Source organism: Styela clava, chromosome 14 (assembly GCF_964204865.1).
Source record: "Styela clava chromosome 14, kaStyClav1.hap1.2, whole genome shotgun sequence".
NCBI lineage: Eukaryota > Metazoa > Chordata > Ascidiacea > Stolidobranchia > Styelidae > Styela > Styela clava.
The window spans coordinates 3,279,027-3,298,603 of record NC_135263.1 but is presented as its reverse complement, the minus strand read 5'-3'; the positions used below and the strand labels follow the sequence as shown (position 1 = coordinate 3,298,603).

Below are 19,577 nucleotides of genomic sequence, written 5' to 3'. Positions count from 1 at the left end.
CAGACAGACAAATACCTATCAACATACTTACCGATTAAAATCGATAAGTAATTAATATATATAATATTACACTATTACAATTAGAGTACACTAAGCAAAACCCAAATGAGAAACACGGTGTCGTCTCATCCTTCGCTTGTGTTTTAACTTTTTTGTGCATGCATTGTTTGAACATAAAGATATTAGAAATCTAGGAATGATAAGCAGGGGCCATGAGTGCCAAAATCCTCCGGATGGGGGTCACAATCAATAAAAGGTTGGGAGCCACTACAATATGGAGTAATGAATTTCAACTGTTGTTCTCGTAAAAACCTTCCGTCGCAAAAATCATCTTCACCTTGCTGGGCAAAGTTGCACTGATGTTTTTATTTATGGTAACTGAAGCACGACGCAGCGCACCTGTGCAATGATTCTTCGTTTCCTGTCAAAGTCGGCAACATTGTGGGTTTCGATTTTGTCCCAAACAATAAGACGCTTTCAACGGCATTCAAGAAAAATGGAATTGGATTAGACTAGGATGAAGCTTGTTCGTACTGTTGACTCTCGTATATTTGCTAAACGGGTCGATGACTTTCATCATCTCTGGCTCTATACCAGACATGGGCAAAGTTCGGTGCGGGCCAAATCCGGCCCGTTGAGAAATTTAATCTGGCCCGCCTGATGCTGCCACAACCAAATTTTGACGTTTCAGCTAAAATGGCTCAAGGAATATGTTGAGATTGCGCTTAAATTTAGTTTTGGCTCGAGGCCTATTGTTTTCCACTTTTGCTCTTGTAACACTGTAAATATTGTTCATAAAATGTAAGGTATTTCGTCACACTTAGGTGGCCCGCCAGTCTAGGTGGGCGGAGTTTTGGCTACTGGTCGGAATACCTTGCCCACCCCTGCTCTATACATTTTAAATGGGTTGCGACTGTTGCGAGCAGTTATTTTTTGCGCCATGTTTGATAATAAAAAATAAAAAAACGAAAATAAAGCAAGAGAGCGATGCTCAAATATATGGACACAAAGTCAGTAATCAGTAGTTTATTTATCACCATACTGAAAACAGGCACAAACATACAAATTGCAATAAATTAAAAATAGGCCATATTTCAGGGTGAAGGAGAAGCGGGGAACAAATATTGGTTATCGAGCAGCGGTACTTATAAAATAAGTCTAACACTATATTATAAAGAAGAAAAAGTCGAATTAAGTAAATTGCAAAAAAAATGCATAAAATATCTCGAGGCGATCTGCTATAACCGTGTCCAAAACGCCATAGTACAATCTGTCACAGTAGACTGCCGGTACCAGCTGTCACGATGTCATAAAATCATGAAAGACACGATGTCATAAAACGTGTACCCAAAAATAAAATTAAACAGTGCATTTTAGATGAAATATCAGATCTCACAGAAAACTTATGAACAAATAAAAGTTAATAGCGTTCTAGCGAATAATGCACTCTTAAATCACTGGAAAGTAGTGGGCCCAGTAGTTTATACACACACTGGAGCGCCGTTGAATTTGACGAAATCTGACTTCAATAGCGGATAACACATAAAGAGAAAAGAGTTTTTTTTTTTCATAACGAGAAAAAGAAAAATACCAACAAGATTTTCAGTGGTTCACAGCTTCACGCCCACTCAAAAAATGTCTATGAACGAATCACTGAAACAAGAACAACGGCATAATAACAGAAAGATTCATCCACCCCGCGTGCCGTAGGTTGCCGACCCCTGCTGTACACCATTCCAAGTTAGCACTTTCCGCGGGCCGCACAAATTTCCCTTGCGGGCCCCACTTGGCCCGCGGACCGCAGTTTGCACACCCCTGTTCTAGTCCACCGTTCCATTGTGCCACAAAAACGTTTTCAGGTGGGCCACAAATCTATTAAAATTGCTTAAGCTTCATTTGTGTCACTATAGTTAAATTTGATTGTAACAGCAATGAATGACGGTGCTTTTATACTCCTGAGTGGTAATTTTTTTTTTCAGAAAAAAGTTAATGGACCACAGCATTTTTGTTAAACGAAAATCGGGCGGAAAAAAATATTTAGAACCACTGGTTGAATGCTTTGACCAAGGGTGGTCCAGACCCAGGCCCGCGGCCACATGTGGCCCGCCGCTTCATTATCTGAGGCCCGCGTCACATTCGAAGAGTAATCCAAAAATCGCATTTCATGTTGTTTCGTCATAAAATTAATCAAAAAAATCTTTAGACATATTGTCATCACTACTGTCACTAATAGTTTCATGGCTAGCTGGGGAAACTAGCAAAGTTGAATGATGTGATTGGCAGTCCAAATTGTTATCTGGCTTTACAACTTTTTGTTCGGGTATATATGCTAACAATATAGGCGTCATAGAAAACTAAAAATCGAATGCGGATTCTATTAGCCTACAATGGCTATGCTTGGTAACTATGTGATTGCACAATAAAAGTGTTTGTTTTGTATTGCACTGTTTAACTATTCTTGGCATTATTGTGGCCCGCGAACAATGCAAAAATAATTTCGTGGCCCGCGGACTCGACAACCTTGGACAACCGTGCTTAACCATTGGGCCTCCAAATTACTCCAAAATGCAGTTATATTTAATATATTCTCTAACAGTGACCTAAAACGACTCCACAGCTATGCACGGTTCGAATATCAGCAGTAACAAAGAATCCTTACGGCCAACGCCGGGATAAGAAAAAAATAATGGATTTGTACCACGCCGTTAGGTACATAAACTGTCTGATTAGGATTTAATGCTTGATGGGTGCATACATATATGAGTGTTGAAATATACCACATTGAATGGCTTTGCTAAGCTGGGTTGTGGCCCGCAGGACGGAAGTTTCACACCCTGCTCAAAAAAAATCTTTCCGTTTCGCGATTTTCTACTTTAATTTTTAGGCGCTCCGGAAGTATTCGTAGCAGGATGACGCACAACTTGAACAACCCTAACCTGGTACACATACTATGTTCAGGTTGTGCGCGAATACTTCGAGAACACCATTTTTTACACCCTGGGCGAGATAGGTTGCACAACTTGCGATGACGTCATAGTTTAATATAATGCACCGGTCCTTAACCAGTGCGCCATGATCCACGGAAACATTTTGAGGTGGGCCACATTATTATTAAAAATAGCTTAAGTTTCATTTGTGTCAATTTAGTTAAATTTGATTGTAACAGCAAGTAATAACGATGCTGTTTTCTGCTACTGAGTGGTAATTTTCATTCTAATTATTAATGCGGAAGTGTTCATTTTACAAAAAAAATTTTTTTGTAGTTTTTCCTTTGCATAAAAAAGTTGAGCAACAGAGTTTTTGTCGATGAAAAATCGACCACGGAAGAAAAAGTTTGAGAACCACTGTGTCTAATACTTTAACCATTGGGTCCAGAGCCCCCAAATTACTCCGAAATGCATTTATATTCGATATATTTCCTAACAGTAACCCAAAACGACCCCACACCCTCGGCACGGTTCGAATATCAGCAATAACAAAAAATCTGTTTTAGGAGGTTTCGACATTCCTAAGGCTAAGTTCCGCTTTATTCATTATTCTGCGACAATTTTCGTTTTCTCTCTTTTTTTTAATCTTTTTTCTGCGCTTTTTATCTTTCTTCATTACGAAATAATGCTTTGCTTGACCGCCTGAATGCGTTTACAAGGGCATGGTGCAAAGTGTTTTTCCCGTTTGGTCCAAGGTTAAAACGCACTTATACAATGTATATATGTGTGGGCCATGCTTGGTGATTGGATTAAAAATTAACCAATCACAGCGACAGGGCGTAGACAGAAAAAAATGACAAATTTGATCAAGTTCGGTTTTTAGACATAACACATAAGAGTGAAGATGAGAAAGCGTAGAAATTCATCTTATAGGAGCACGTCTTATAGTACATGACGTATGATTCTACAAAATATAATATAATTTACATATTTATCTCGGGAGAGAGGAAAGTCAATACGACGGATTCATCATATGGCGTATCACGGACTCTATTCCAGTTACCAGTCCATGTTCAGTATGGGATCAGATATTTTTTTTTGTTCAGATGTATAAATCGTTTTTCTGAATTGTTGTTGTTGAGGTATTGTTGTTGATTTGCGCTAATGATTTGGTTTCTGAGGGACTAACTACTCATCCTTCATGTCTGAGGAAGTCTGACCTCGGTCAAACAAAACGTTACAGAAATAAATTTCGTTAGTGCGCATCATGACTCTTCAATAACTCAGTATTGATGTTGTGGAAAAGTCGCTTTTCTTCGCCATTATTGAAAAAATCGACTTCAAAATTTTCAAACACATCAAATTTCAATATATATAAGCTTTCCTTTAGAGATAAACAATGAGAGCAATAATAAAAAGAGGAAGGGGGTATTTAAAATTACTAATGGGTGCGAATTGAACTTGTAGGTCATTTTTAGAACTGTTATGATTGTTCTTGTTCAGGTTATTGTTGTTGTTGTTATTGGTGAGATTCATAGCTTTTCTATCAAATCAAGAATTAATTGTGTTCAATTTTGGCATTTCGTCAAATTGAAGTCAGACTTGACAAGTACCTATAATTGAAATATGCTTGACTGAATAAGTCAGACCTTGATCAGACGAAGCATTACAGGAATAAAAATATGTTAGTGTGCAACAAAACTAATTCAATTTTAGGAACAAATTGCAGTTTGTCGAGGAAAATTGAAAAGAATTTAGTCTTTCATGGGATGCTCGTGAGGTAATCATGATGCACCCCCATTGATCAACATTTTAATAATTTTAAAATTGATAATTTCAGATTTATAAGTTATTGCAAAATCTATTTACAATCTTGAAAATACAACATGATCACAGTTCAACCACCAGGTGAGATTACGATTTCCTTGTTTATTTCCGTAACAATTATAAATCAGCAATAAGTTAACAATGACGTAACAATTGGAATTTATGCCGCCGCTCAGACACTTGTTTCGCTCAGGGTGGTATTTAATTAAGCGTGGCTCCTCTTTTTTCGTAGTTTTGTGTGTTATTCATCAGTTTTAGTTGTGTTTCAAAAAAATGATTGTAAATCAAATAACTCAATTGTCATTATGTCTTCCGAGGACTTTTGGAACAGCTACAATAATCAAAAATTGATACCGCAAACGCTGCGATAAACTAGCCTAAAAATTGAACAAATGACCCAGTTTGAAAGCGCCAACTCCCCAAAACACTCTCAAAATCAGCGCTGAAAATTTTGCAATGATAAAGTATAGGAAGAATCTTGAAGGGGTCAAGGGTCGTGGAAACGTCCAGAGATCGCTTTCCTACTACTATGTTGTTGTTGTTGTTGTTAATTTTGTGGGTATTTTACCTCTTGTTGTTATGAAAAAATCTCTTTTCTCATTCCCTAATGAACCGATTCCAACAATATATTTTTCGCCAGAAACCTACTAATTTTGTTTATTCCTGAATATTCTGTGAATCCTATGAGATCTGACATTTTCCTAAAATCTCGCTGTATTTTTAATTTACATGGGAACACGGATCCGAGTTTCGCGCAGCGTCGCGTCATATCGGAAACGGCCGCCATGCTTGGCGGATTAATAACCATCGCTCTCTTGTTCTGCGATTAAATAGAGTCTTATTCAATATTGTTTATTTATGTTATGCGGTCCAAATAGTGTGGTTGCGGTTTATTTAGGGGAGGGGGCACCCGTACATAAAAACGGATATAAAACGCGATTATATTTTAATAATTGAAAATTTGTGAAAGTGTCACACAAGGCCTATACGGTCGCAGCGATCCTCACATTTTCATTATCTCAAGCGTTATTTCAAAGGGTTAAATTGATTAAATTTAATCATTATCAATAATAATCATGTATATGCCAGTGTGTTTATCGTGTACATGCTAGATTCCAGATGTGAGCAAGGTTTTTCGGATCGGGGGCCAAAAATTTTGCCCACCTAGACTCGCGGGCCATGTAAGTGTGACGTAAAAAGTTTAATTTCAAGAATCGAATTTTATTTACAATGTTACAAAAACAAAGTGGAAAACAATAGGCATTGTGCCAAAACTAAATTTAATCGCAATCTCAACAAATTCATCCTGCTATTTTTTTTAAACTGAAACATCAAAATTTGGTTTTAGCATGGTTGTGACAGCACCAGGCGGGCCAGATTAAATTACCCAACGGGCCGATTTGGCCCGCGGTCTGTAGGTATCCCCACACCAGTGCTAGTTCATTGTAAAGTTACTTGAATACAAATTTTGTGCTTAGTAAGTTGTGATAATAAATATAATAACGAATTCATATCATATTACCATATGTTTTGTTTATTAGTTTTATCTATATTCTATACCAGGGCTACTCAACCATTTTACCGAAGATCCGCATACAACACTTCAAAATTATTTGGGCCCGATATTTCCAGAAATTATATTTCAGTACCCTGGAACACGCACTTACTCGACCAGCTAATGATTATGGCTAATCAAAATTGCTTATTATGGTGTTATAGTTCGTTTCACATATATTCAAAACTATAAAAGTCATTTTATAAAAGAAAACTTCAAAAGTGGGGCTAATGATCCAAAATGAAGATTAGGTGCGTCCACCAGTTGAGTAGCCCTGTTCTAGACTATGCTGACAGAATTTGTTTTGCATAGGGAACCGCAATAGGTAAACTGACCGTATGTCAACCATATATATTGTATAATTAAACTTCCATTTTTACAGCGCCAGTTGCAGCCCCCGTACCTGTGGCAGTAGCAGCACCGGCCCAAGCTCCTGTGGCCTATTACGCTCCCCCGGCACCTGCCCCTGCGTATTATCAACAACCATCCTACGCTCCACCTCCAGTTTACGCGGGTAAGTTATGTTTAATATAGAATTTTTATGCGGCGATGTTTCAGGGCTTTCATATTTATCCTGGGCAGCGGAAAGTCGAGCTTAATCATATGGAAAACTATGGCCTCTCGTCCGGTTACCAGTCCATGTCGGGTATGGGATTAGTTGGCCAGTTATTTTCTTTCAGATGCATGGACTTGATGTTTGAAGAACCATAGTGCTTACGTGACCTACATTGTTTAGTTTCAGTGATAACTTACTAGGAAAAACAAGTCATATGTCCGGATTGCCTTTTTAAAATATGGCTTTTAATTTTGTGCACGTAAACGATCATAAAGCGGCTGAAATTTACGGACGTACTTTTTTTCAACGTTAATAGTAACAGATTTGATCCCTTCAAGTCAATATTTGAACGCCGGCAGATAATGTTTCCAACAAAATAAAAACATTCAAGATCGTGGCATCGCCGATTACCCGGGGTCTTCACCCATGGCGGAAAGGTGGCTCGGAGGTATGCGACTCCATACTAATTGTTAGGAATACGCCTACTATTTCAATGGACCTTTTCCCGAGCATCGACTTCCTTGTTTACTTCGTGACATTGGCCAATCAGCAAGATAAGATAATAAAAAAGTGACGTAACAATGCTCCCTTTTCGCATCCGCTCGGACACTTTTCTCACCCAGACAGATTTTCAAGCGTGGTCGTAAACATTACCTCGTTTTCGAACTCTATTCCTTAGTTTTCTGTTGTGTTTCGGAAACTTGAAAAAAAAATCAGATAATTCCATGATCACTCTGTCTTCCTAGGAGTTTTAATTTAATTGCAGTAATGAAATATTAGTGTAGAAATAGCTCTGATAGATTAGACAAAAATATTTTACCGGTACTTAAAAAAACAGATTGTTGTATGCGATGAATCATAATGATGGTTTGAAACACATACCTCATTTTACAGGTGCCAACTCGCACAAACACTCTTAAAATAGCCCCGAAAATTTTGCAATGGTAAAGTATAGGAAGATTTTTTCGGGGGTCAAAGGTCGGAGAAAGATCCATACGTGCGAGAGGATTGCTTGAATTTTTACCAGAACTGGGCATTCAAAATCAAATCGAACAGTAAAATTATTCAAATCGTCTCAGAGAAAAATTTCGAATTGTCGCCATCTTGTTTTTTTTTCTGTCCGCCAAAGGTCGAGCTGAATTCCACAATTTTCTTTGTTAAGCCCGCACATCGCATTAATTATATAAACACGATATATACCAATGATAATTTCACTTCATTGATAATTTTTTTAAATAAGAAAAGGATTTATGGATGCGTCGTGAAGAATGGGCATTTTCAAATGCCGATAGTTTCCGAATCGAATCGAATTTATTTTTCGAATCGAATCTCGAGTACTTGGAGTCAATGTAATTGGTCCTGTTAACAAATGGATTACTGGAAACATAAAATACATCACTCGTACAAAATATTCGATTCGAAGTGCTCAGCCCCGGCCATGAGTTTGCAAAAGAGTTCAGGTTGTTTAGCACAGAAAAATGAAAACACTTCAGGGAAGGAAAAACATTACAAAACTTGAAAAAACCTTCAGAATGCTTCTAATTTAATAACCAAAAATGTTTAGTGAACAATACTCCTTTTTTATTGGTAGGAAGCAAATGATATTGTTTGGCCACTTTTAAAATTGCCTTCAGTTTAATAACTAAAAAAAATGCCAGTAAAATTTACTAGAATGATTCTCTACTTATCCGTTACCGAAGACTTATCGATCGAAAGTTAGGGGGTCCACCAAAACAGCGCTCTTACTCCATAGTGACACCTTGTGTCCCATCAATAATTAATTAATAACTGGCTAATTATACGACATAATTCATCCAAAATCGATAGGCTTCTGGTACGAGATATGATAAATGCACATGCAAAGTTTTGAGCAGATGCAATCTTGCTTTCGTGAGATATCGCGTGCATCTAACAGACAAACAGACAAATACCTATCAACATACTTACCGAATAAAATCGATAAGTAATAACTAGTCTAAGTGATTGAAGAGCCTTGCTGTACACTAACACAAATGTATTTCTGTGATAGGTAAACTATTTATGTCTGAGAAAGTCTGACCTTGTTCACACGAAACGTTACTGAAATATATTTGTGTTAGTGTGCAGCACACCTATGAAAATTTACTCAGTTTTTATAATTATCGTAATCAGCAACGAGAAAGTATCATTTTCTCATCAAAAACTGCCAGTTAAGTTTAGCAAATTTTCAAATTGATTCCAGTTTAATAACTAGAAAATGTCAGTAGAATTTTCTCTTTTTTTAATTGTCGTATAACCAGCAACGAGAAGGTATCGTTTTAGCGCTCCAAAACGGCGCTAAAGAATAGTGTGTACCAATATATCAATTACATCAAGTTGTGTAAAGGGACTGAAGCCTATGGGCAAGGGGTATATTCACTTGGCTAACACAGACAGTCCCCGAACTCGTAATATGATTAAAGTAAGGAAAATTGGAATAAAATTATGGTCTAACCCTAACCTGGTACACATACAATACGGAAGTACCAAAATGCCAGTGAAGTTTACTCATTTTTTTATAATTGTCGTAACCAGCAACGAGAAGGTATCGTTTTATTGACTATAAAATGCCAATTGAGTTTCCTCATTTCTTTATGATTCCCGTAACTAACAACAAATAAAAACATTTAACGGTTGGTAACATAGGAATGTATTTTGCGTGACAAGGTCTCGTCAGGCTCAAATAACCCACAAAAACTTGATCTTTAAAACAATTAAATAAAATTGTCGTCACCTGAGCTATTGAGATTTACGGGCAAAATTTGGATGACAAGCTAACTAGGTTAAAACAGATAATTGCAAGATAGTTCCACACATTCACTGCAATGAAGTACATATACCGCGTTTCTCCGAAAATAAGACAGCGGCTTGTTTCAACTTTCGTTCGAAAAATAACACTAGGGCTTATTTTGGGGATGTATTTTATTTTCGTTTATTGAAAACAAAATTGAAAAGTGGACAATTTCAATTTATAAACATACACAATATGAAAACCGATATCCATTTATCCATAAATAACACGTTTTTGTTTAAAAAAAAATGCTAAACATAGATTATTCAAAAATGACCATATCAACATCCTGTGAAATGTCTTGCAATTCACTAAATTCGTAAATATTTAAATTCAAAAATTTCCCGCTATCGACTAGGTATGTATTATTTTAGGATAACTGCGAGATATTTTACACATTCATTGCAATTATGTACCGTGTTTCCCCGAAGACAAGACCTAGCCTGCATTTTAAAAATAATTTTAATATAAGCCCTACCCTTGAAATAAGACCTATCTATAGTCGAAAGCGCGATATTTTTTTATATTCATGAGTAAATGAATATCAGTTTTCTTATTTTGTATATTTGAAAATTTCGTAATTTTCTACTTTGTAATTTTGTTTTTTGATAAATGAAAATAAAAGACACCCCCCATAAATAATGCTATTTTTCGAAAGAAAATTAAAATAAGTCAATTGTCAACTTAAAATACAGAGGGATGCGACGTGGTTCCCAAAATTTTTAAGTCGCGATCCCTTTATAGAATTTGTCAAGTCCCGCACCCCACCTTAAAAATAACTAGCTGAAAACAAGCTACAAATAACAGATAGTGAGGCGAAAGTATGTTTCATTCAAAAACACGTTGAAAATACGTGTACATAATGAAGAAATGTAAATATTTAAGGCGGGCAAGATCAAATCTGACAAATATTTTTTTTATTTTTAATTAGTTTAACGCTCCTCAAAAAATTGTCTAAATTGTGAGGCGTGCCCTTCCCTAAGATGTTTAACGCCTTTAGTCAGAACGATATTGATTTTACTTGAATATCATGCGTTCAACAAGTCACATTACGATTCGCCATTGCAGTTTAGGGAGCGACTATTTTGAGGACCGGAATTTAAGTAATGCCTTGCACGATGTGGCGTACCGCCTAAACATCTTTCCACCATGGGTGAAAACTCGAGACGAGTAATCGGCGATGCATCATATTTCGGTCCAGCGCATACGATCTTTATTGGGCACGAAATGGACGCTGTTTAATTTTTGATTATGGGAATACTCTCTCACGGGTACTCCCGTAGTATGTGAACCAAGATGGTGAACACCGGAACGTAGCATGTGTACCAGATTAGGGTTAGGCCATAATTTTATTCTAATTTTCCTTATTTTAGTTCTATTACGAGTTCGGGGACTAGCCAAGTGACTCCCATAGTATTTGCATCTAAAATTATGGCCTAACCCTAACCTGGTACACACCATCTTGGTACGCATACCCCAGGAGTACCCTCTTATGACATCGTGAGTCGTGACAAGAGTCCCCGTTTTTTAGACATCGTTGCGGCTGGTACGATAGTTCGCTGTTACAGATTGCATACCTCCGTACTGCAGCGCTTTGGGTTTCTTCTAATCGGAATTTAATTAATGCTCACTAATTTGAAAATGGGAGCATTATATGATAGCCACATAATCCCGACTAATTGTGAGATATTTCACACGTTTGCTACTATCAGGCACCTGTACCAATGTACGCTGTGTTTATTTATAAAGCTCCATTAAAGATCCGTCTTTTCTCAACATTTATTTTAATATATTTTATCATTTTGAAATGGAATGAAAAAATGTGGAATTTGAGGAAAACACCCCCGCCCTGTTTTAAAATATCTATCCAGTTAGGGTTTATGATGCAGATTACGATGGAAATTTAAATTTTAAAGTCATTCCTATCCTGAATAATTACTAATTTTTTATTTTAAAACTCGGCGGAAGTTTTCTACAAAAGATCCATGTATTTTTTTACCGTAATTTTCCACAGCCTTGCCTTTAATTTGTGAACAACCTGTTTGTCTTTTATTTTATTTGTTATAAAATCATTGAATACTTTCTTTAGAGATTTTTCATTTTCTGTGAAGCGTGTATTTTGTGTTCGAAAAAACCTTTAGAATTCCTTGTCACCGTAACGTTCAGGCAGTTCAATAGAAAAAGCGTGAAAAAAGTTGTTAAAACATCATTCAATGTAGGGTGTAGCTTTCTTTGTGAATACTTAATGTTGAAAAATTAATAATTTCAATATTTGAGAGTTTTTAATTCTAGTGAGAAATTTTCAAATATTGACACCTCGGGTGATGAGTCATCCAGTTCCTGCCCGCTGCGCTCCATTGTTGTTGTTGTTATATGTTTTATGGCGTTTATAGCTCCGGTGGTCTTTTGCGCCATTAGTCGATTCGAATTGAAAACCCTGATATAAAAAAATCAAATAATAATGAAAAATGAAAAAAACGAGAATATCGGTCGGAGACCGAAGACTTATCGATCGAAACTGCGGTTTCGGTTCATGACTCTATAGTCTATAGTGACACCGCGTGTCCCATCACTAATTAATTAATAACTAATTAAACGACATAATTCATCCAAAATCAATAGGCTTCTGGCACGAGATATAATGAATGCACATGAAAAATCTTGAGCAGATTCAATCTCACTTTCGTGAGATATCGCGTTCATCTAACAGACAAACAGACATACAGACAAATAGCTATCAACATACTTACCGATCTTAAGATCGATAAGTAAAAACCACATACAAAAACATATAAACATACTACATTTATGCTTTATTCGATTTTGAATCATATTTTCATGCATAAAGCATAAGAGGAATGCCCGAATATATAGAAAAAAATACGGCCCCGACAATGTCAGCAAAAATTCGCAAAATGTTAGTAGAATTGACGCGATTTCCATATAGAATTGTGTATTGACTGAATCTACTTTTCGGCCAAATAAATTGTATGAGTCGAAAAAAAATTTAAAAGAAATATATATGAATATTCTTCAAGAACACGCTTTTCGTTGTTATACAACCCAAATAGGGTATGGAATACTTAACCAGATAAATATTAAACGAATCAGAAAATTGTTAAAGTTAAATGTTAAGGAAAATCAAGAGAAAAGCAAGATTTAGCGGGCAATTAAAAATCAAACGCAACCATTAAGGAAAATGAAGGGAAAAGCAAGGATTCGCGGGCAATAAAAATCAAACGTTAAAATCAAGGAAAATCAAGATGAAATCAAAGATTCGAGCGCGATAAAAATTGAACGTGAAAAACAAGGCTCTTTTGTGTTACGCGTGACGTGATATGAGTGTCACCCACACCCTTGGCACGGTGCCGTATCCTTAAAGGTTAATCTGGCGTTCCGCTCTATTTTGCATTGAATACTGTCTTATACGTAGCTATTTATATAGGGTGTCCATGAAGTCCCTTCACAATTTCAATTTTGTTATGAAGTCATTTCTCAATATATCTTAACCGGGTTTGTTGTTTTTTAATCAGTAATTATTCAAGTATGTTTACTTCATTTAAATACATCTGTGAGGGCCAAAACAATACACGGTATCGATAAATTTCCTTCGCGATTTAAAAATGCAGATTGCGATGGAAATTCAATTTTTTAAATCATTCCTTACACAAACTGGATGATTACCCATTTGTTATTTTAAAACGTGGCGAGGTTTTTTTCTCAAACTCACATTTTTGCATTAATGGCGGGGGCTCTGTACACAAGATCCGGATGTGCGTGTAATCACTTCCAATACTCGCCGTCCCGAATTAAAGTTGTTGTTGTTTCGTCATCTTTACAGCTCTCTCGCGACATCTACCCAATGATTTGAGTTACCGTATTTCCCGGCGAATAAGTCGCCTTTCTGGACCCAAATTTTTGGCCTGATTTTTTTATGGGGGGGTCGTCTTATTAGGCGAGTATGATAATTTTTTATTTTTTTGGTGTCGCCCCAATTATGTATGTTCTTTTAAGGTGGACGCAATCGCGAGTTGAACACAATTTGATTGAAATTGAAAGACAGTTTGCATTCTCGTAGTTGTTATGGATTGAATATTACGCTACAAGAAAACGTCATTATAGGCTATTTTAACCAATGCGCAAATGCGGCGACCGCTTAAAAGGCATTGCATGGTAATTTAAGATTCCGACTAATCCCATACTCGACATGGACTGGTAATTGGACGAGAGGTCGTGGTGCGCCATTGATTAAGTCGTGTTATCGTATCGACTATATAAATATATCGCTATTTTGTTGCAGCTCCACCAGCGCCCGCACCTGCCCCAGCACCGGCAGCCAGCCCTAACCAACCTATCAACTTGGTTATTAATCAGGCAACAAACTCAGGAGAGCAAACTCAGAGAAACGAACAACCGCAGGTCAGGACTAAAACTGTCGCGCCGCTGGAGAAAGGACAATGCCCTTCATGCAGGTAGATATCTGGAGGTATCCAAGATAGCGGATAGCCGAATAGCGACTGTCAAAACAGCGACTGTTATGATAGTGACTTAACTCGTGTTCACTGAGTCGAATTCACTGAATCGAATTTCCTTGTCGGTCGTTGGAAGGTAACGCTATGTCGTGTCACATTAATTTTAAGGTCGTTAGGGTTAGGGTTTGTCGCTGTTGTGGCAGTCGCTGTTTTAAAGCGATCGCCATCATGATGGTCGCTGTTTTGACAGTCGCTCACTTGATTACGTCGCTATTATGAAGTCGCCATTATGACAGTCGCTGTTTTGACAGTCGCTGTTTGGAACGCTAGCCCTCGAATATCTGATGATTTCAGAGTCAAATATTTTTTTTCGGATCAAATCTCGAATACTTGGAAAATATGAAATTGTATTGACTTTTTTATTGGATTTCAGACACATAAATTAGTGAAACAAGTAATCTAGCACTCAGACAGTTCGCTGAGTGTTCACACGCAGTAAGAAACATGTTTCATCAATACCACACTCGGAAGAAAATTTGGATATTCATATGTTAAAATTGCATTATAAAAATTTGACCTGAATGAAAAAAATGAGGGATTCATCTCGACCTGCGGGCGGACAAAAAAACAGGAAAACGTGTATTTTTGATTTTTAAACTCTTGTAACTTTTCATTAAAACATCTTGGCTACATTGCTTCAATCTATGATTAGATATCTATTTCTTTGTGATATTTTCAAACAATTATTTTTCCAAATTTCAACATTAGCTCTTTTGTATTGAAACTCAAGCGTTGCGAATAAAAATCTTTACGTTTTGGCATGACTGACGCTTTGCTGACAAAACAAAATGGTAATCCTAAAGGGGCGTTTTTCTGTAAGGTTTTTGATCGTGGTGTGAAATAATGCTCATAAAATTTATTATTAAAAAGCTTAGAAAAACCCACTTGACGATGTATTCTTAAAATCAGGAAAAATGGCCAAAAAAACTCGTTATTTTAAACCAAATTTTACTGTTTTCACGGGCATCACCTTCATATGACATTCGGCACAATTGTTTCATTATTTGCCTGGAAATTGCTGACATTGCGATGGCCATATTAGTCTTTTCGTGTCCATTTATTTGGGCATTGCTTGCTTCTTTCTTATAATAAACGAATTCCTATTCCCAAATTTTCAGGGTCGGTGACCTCAAACAACACTACACAGTTAAAGGGATCCTCTGTGCTCTTCTATGCTTTCCGCTCGGTCTCATTTGCTGCTATGTTTGGAGAAAAAGAAAATGCAACAATTGTGCCAAGGTATTGGGATAAAGCAATGAGGAAATCAACATTTAAAAGAAGATTTTTTGAAGGATAAACTTATATATAGCTTTTAGCGAGGTGGTGTTCGCTTGCCATATTTCTGTTAACATCATTCCCCGCTCATAGTTGAATGCTTTGGACCTTGTTTATTCTTATATATTCAAGCTGTGTTATTAGTATATTATTGCTTGTGGGATCATTGTGTTATACCGATTTTTGATCTAATGTCCATGCTCTAAAACAGGGCTACTCAACTATTTTTATCGAAGGTCCGCAAACAAAACTTCAAAATTCATTCCATAAATGATATTTCGTCATCCTTAAACGAGCACTTCCTCGACCGACTAATGATTAGTAGCAAATTAAAATTGTTCATTATGGGGTTATTGTTCTTTTCGTATATATTCAAAACTATGAAACTCATTTTATAATAGGAAATTCAAAAAGTGGGGCTAATGATCCAAAATAAATAATTAGGTGCGGTCCAAATCCAATACCCGAAAGGTCCGGATTCGGACCGCGGTCCGCCAGTTGAGTAGCCCTGCTCTATAATTTAGAACTAAAAGGAGGTAAAAAATGATTTTGTCCAAATCTTGATTGACTTGACCTCGTATAATAATAATTTTTGTCACTATTTTTGCACAATTCGAACAACAGCCTGATTAATGTAGTTTTTTTTATTGTTCATCTTTTGATAACAGCCATACGTCATAGGATGTCACAGTCCTATAACCTCTAAAGGTTTTCTGTGACTCCCTTCATCTGTTAATAATGTTTACTTCTGTTTGTAAATGTGTCTTTAATTTTCACATGGTGATGAATAAATATTACTTACTTATCGCCAACTTGCAACTTTTTACCATTGCTATTTCCACATTTACTTGATGGCTCGGGACCATGTTTCAAACTTGCAACTCTTCTGTCAATATTCGTTCCAATTATAGTTGGGGGCTCCGGCCCATGCTTTAAACTTGCAACTTTTTATCCATCCTATTTCCACATTAACTTGAGGCGTCGGCACCATGCTTTAAACTTGCAACTCATCTATCAATATTCGTTTCACTTCTAGTCGAGTGCGCGGCACCTTGCTTTAAATAAATTCGCAACCCTTATTTGACCTATTCCCACTTATAGTTGACGGCGCAGGACTTTGATTTGGCCAAACTTGTTTATTTTTTTCATTAAACGTTAAACCACGCTGTCTATAGGTTTAACAACAAAATTCAGGCGCAACTCCCATAATTAGTACCTGTTTTACGGACCACACGGCGCACTTTCAATTCTATTTTTTATTCTAAAAAATCGATCGTGTGCCTTATAAGCCGACGCGCCTAATGTACGGACCAGGCAGTGCTTTATTGCCTAATTCAAACCAGTACCGGTACTATTGATTTGGTACTCCCGTAGTATGTGCATCAGGTTAGGGTTAGGCCAAAATTTTATTCCGATTTTCCTTATTTTAGTTCTAGTACGAGTTCTGGGACTGCCTCTGTTAGCCAAGTGAATATACCCCATGCCCATAGGTTTCAGTCTCTTCACACAAGTTTATGTAAAGTAGGCGAACAAAATTAGTTACCTCCGTATTGGTACTAGAGATGTACCGATGTATCGGTATCGGGTATCGGTATCGGCAATATCGGCCATTTTTTCGGTATCGGTTAGATCAGGGCCGATATTTCCGATATATTTACCTTTTTTGATATGGCTCAGAATGCTTTAAAAGATTAGTTGGAATACTACTTTTCAATTTATTTTTTGTCCAGAGAGATCGTGAGCCATGAACCCTACATGTCCCCACCCCCGCGAGAGAATCGGATTCACGTGTTTTTAACTATTTATCAGCCAAACTAGCTCAACTAATTTGGCTATTTTCGTTGTTAAATTTTTATATTGACATTTTTAATATTACATAGTAATAATGAAGAATTACATCAACACAGCACATAACAAAAAGCAATTAGGCGCCCAGTTTTAAATCATACAGTGGAATTGGGGTCCTTATTAACGGCACATAGACTTTTGGCACGGGTATAAATTCTGACTGTTTGTCGTCAAGTACGAGTGTCCTTTAGTCCATCGACATCGATAAACTATATTCCGACACAATTATTCCCTCTACGCAGGTATTAATTTTAATTTTGTTTAACTACACAATTACTTTATAGATATATTGACATGACCGCCTAGCCCCAGACTGTCTCAAAATATATGATAGCAATTGTAAAATATTATAAACTGGTAAAGTAAAAAAACATCCTCGACGGTTATAGGTAGGCCTTCTTTTTGTCGGTGCTAATTGATATTCTTTCATGTTGTCTCTGACTTATTGCGTCGACGATTACGATTAGCCACGAAATAAAATATTCGTAAAATGCTATTAATTTGAACGTAGGACGGCGGCGCTGGAATGTGTGGGTGATATTTGATATTCTTTTAAACACGAATAACGATATTCGAAAGTCGCGATATTAACATTAAATTCAAATTGGACGTCCCGGCTTATGAGTTTCCTAATTGAACACCGAGATTACTAGCGTTACTGTACAATGTATCTTAATCAGTTGAAGCAAACACCAAACATTAATTTCATATTATGTGATATATCTTTTTTTCGATCTGAAATAATGTGTACTGAGAACAACGCTCAAAGACCATTGTTTTAACCCGTCTGCCCTACACAACACCCCTAATTAAATAATAATTACATAGTATCGGTATCGGAATATCGGTAATATCGGCATTTTGGTAGTATCGGCGTATCGGTATCGGTATCGGCGACAAAAGTGGAATCGGTACATCTCTAATTGGTACACACATTTCTGGGCATCATTGATTTATATAAAACTGCCGTCTGTAACTCCTTAATACCCGTTGCGACTTTGAAAAAACTTGCAACTCATTCATCAGTAACTCTAGTAGTTTTTAGTTGAGCGTTTTGTGTACACTTGTATAAATAATATGTTTTCTAAAGACAAAATCGCAATGATAATAATACTCTGCTAGTAACAAAACTAACGCTGCAAATTAAAAGCAGAAAAGGCGTCTATAAATTTCATGATTGATATTTTTCGTGTAACGTAACCAAATTTTCAACCGCGCTGCGTGCTTCTACAACATTTCATTCCAACATTTGTATTATATGTCGCGTTGTACAATCTAATAGGAAACATGAGGTTTTTAGGGGGGGTTTGTGTTTTTTAAGTTATCTGGAGCAGTGTTCTTCAACCTTTTTCACTGTGGTATACTTTTTACAATTTCAGAATTTTGTATACCTTACCAATGTTTATTTAAGATTTAAATCAACATTAAATTTCAAGCACAGATTGTAAAAAAACTAAAACTGACGATACTACAATATCACCATGCTACTGTCCACAAGTTCTAAGCGGTGTAAACTTGACGGCCCTAGCGTCAAAATGACTAACGTTCAACGTAAATCAAGCGACATGCATGGCAGCCGAAACCAACCCATACACGTGCTTGCATTATCTATATAATTAGTGATGTAACAACGTGCTCACGTGGGTTCTTTACGTAACTGACATTTTATATTTCATGTGCGCCGCGTTTGCATTGTTGTCCCCAATTGAATATTTTATAAATTATTACATTAAGAGTTTAGAATCCCTGATTTAGACTGCACACACTTCGTATACCATTTCTCAGTTGTGGTTCCATTACATTTGAACCCACGTACATCTGAACCCATGACAGTTGCACCTGTATGCTATTGCACCTATGGAATTTTTTTTGTTTCACGGATAGTTAAACCCATACTAACCCTAACCCATGGGTTTTAGCACCCGCATATAGATGGAACCCGTGGATAGACGCATGGGTTCAAATGTACGGTCACCCTCAGTTGTATACCCCACTTATGGTCCGGTATACCATATTCCCGGTTGAAGAGCACTGACCTAGAGTACAAACTTTTTTGACGTGTTCAACATTTTCGATGTGTGGGGTGTGTAGGGAAATCGTTGCTTATTACTATATTATGTACGTATTTTCGATGGCCACTAGTTTGTGATAGACATCGATTTTGAAATAAACTAATGTGGATTTGTGCTTTTTGTTCGTGAGTTATTTATGAACTTCATCGACTTGGAAGTTGCGAATTGGGATGGCA

At 36.8% G+C, this 19,577-nt stretch overlaps 1 protein-coding gene across 1 annotated transcript; it reads left to right on the top strand.

The window, feature by feature from the left end:
- Positions 1-4,762: 4,762 nt before the first annotated feature.
- Positions 4,763-19,514, top strand: LOC144432109 (uncharacterized). Its single transcript, XM_078120188.1, has 4 exons — positions 4,763-4,835; positions 6,692-6,823; positions 13,975-14,146; positions 15,325-19,514. The coding sequence occupies exons 1-4, from the start codon at positions 4,814-4,816 to the stop codon at positions 15,455-15,457; spliced, it is 459 nt and encodes a 152-aa protein (XP_077976314.1). The 5' UTR covers positions 4,763-4,813; the 3' UTR covers positions 15,458-19,514.
- The last annotated feature ends 63 nt before the right edge of the window (positions 19,515-19,577 follow it).

Excerpts from the sequence above, each read along its gene's own strand:
- LOC144432109 (XM_078120188.1), top strand. The coding sequence starts at position 4,814 with ATGATCACAGTTCAACCACCAG. Across the intron at positions 6,824-13,974 it reads TCCACCTCCAGTTTACGCGG|CTCCACCAGCGCCCGCACCT; the intron begins GTAAGTTATGTT and ends ATTTTGTTGCAG. Across the intron at positions 14,147-15,324 it reads GGACAATGCCCTTCATGCAG|GGTCGGTGACCTCAAACAAC; the intron begins GTAGATATCTGG and ends CCAAATTTTCAG.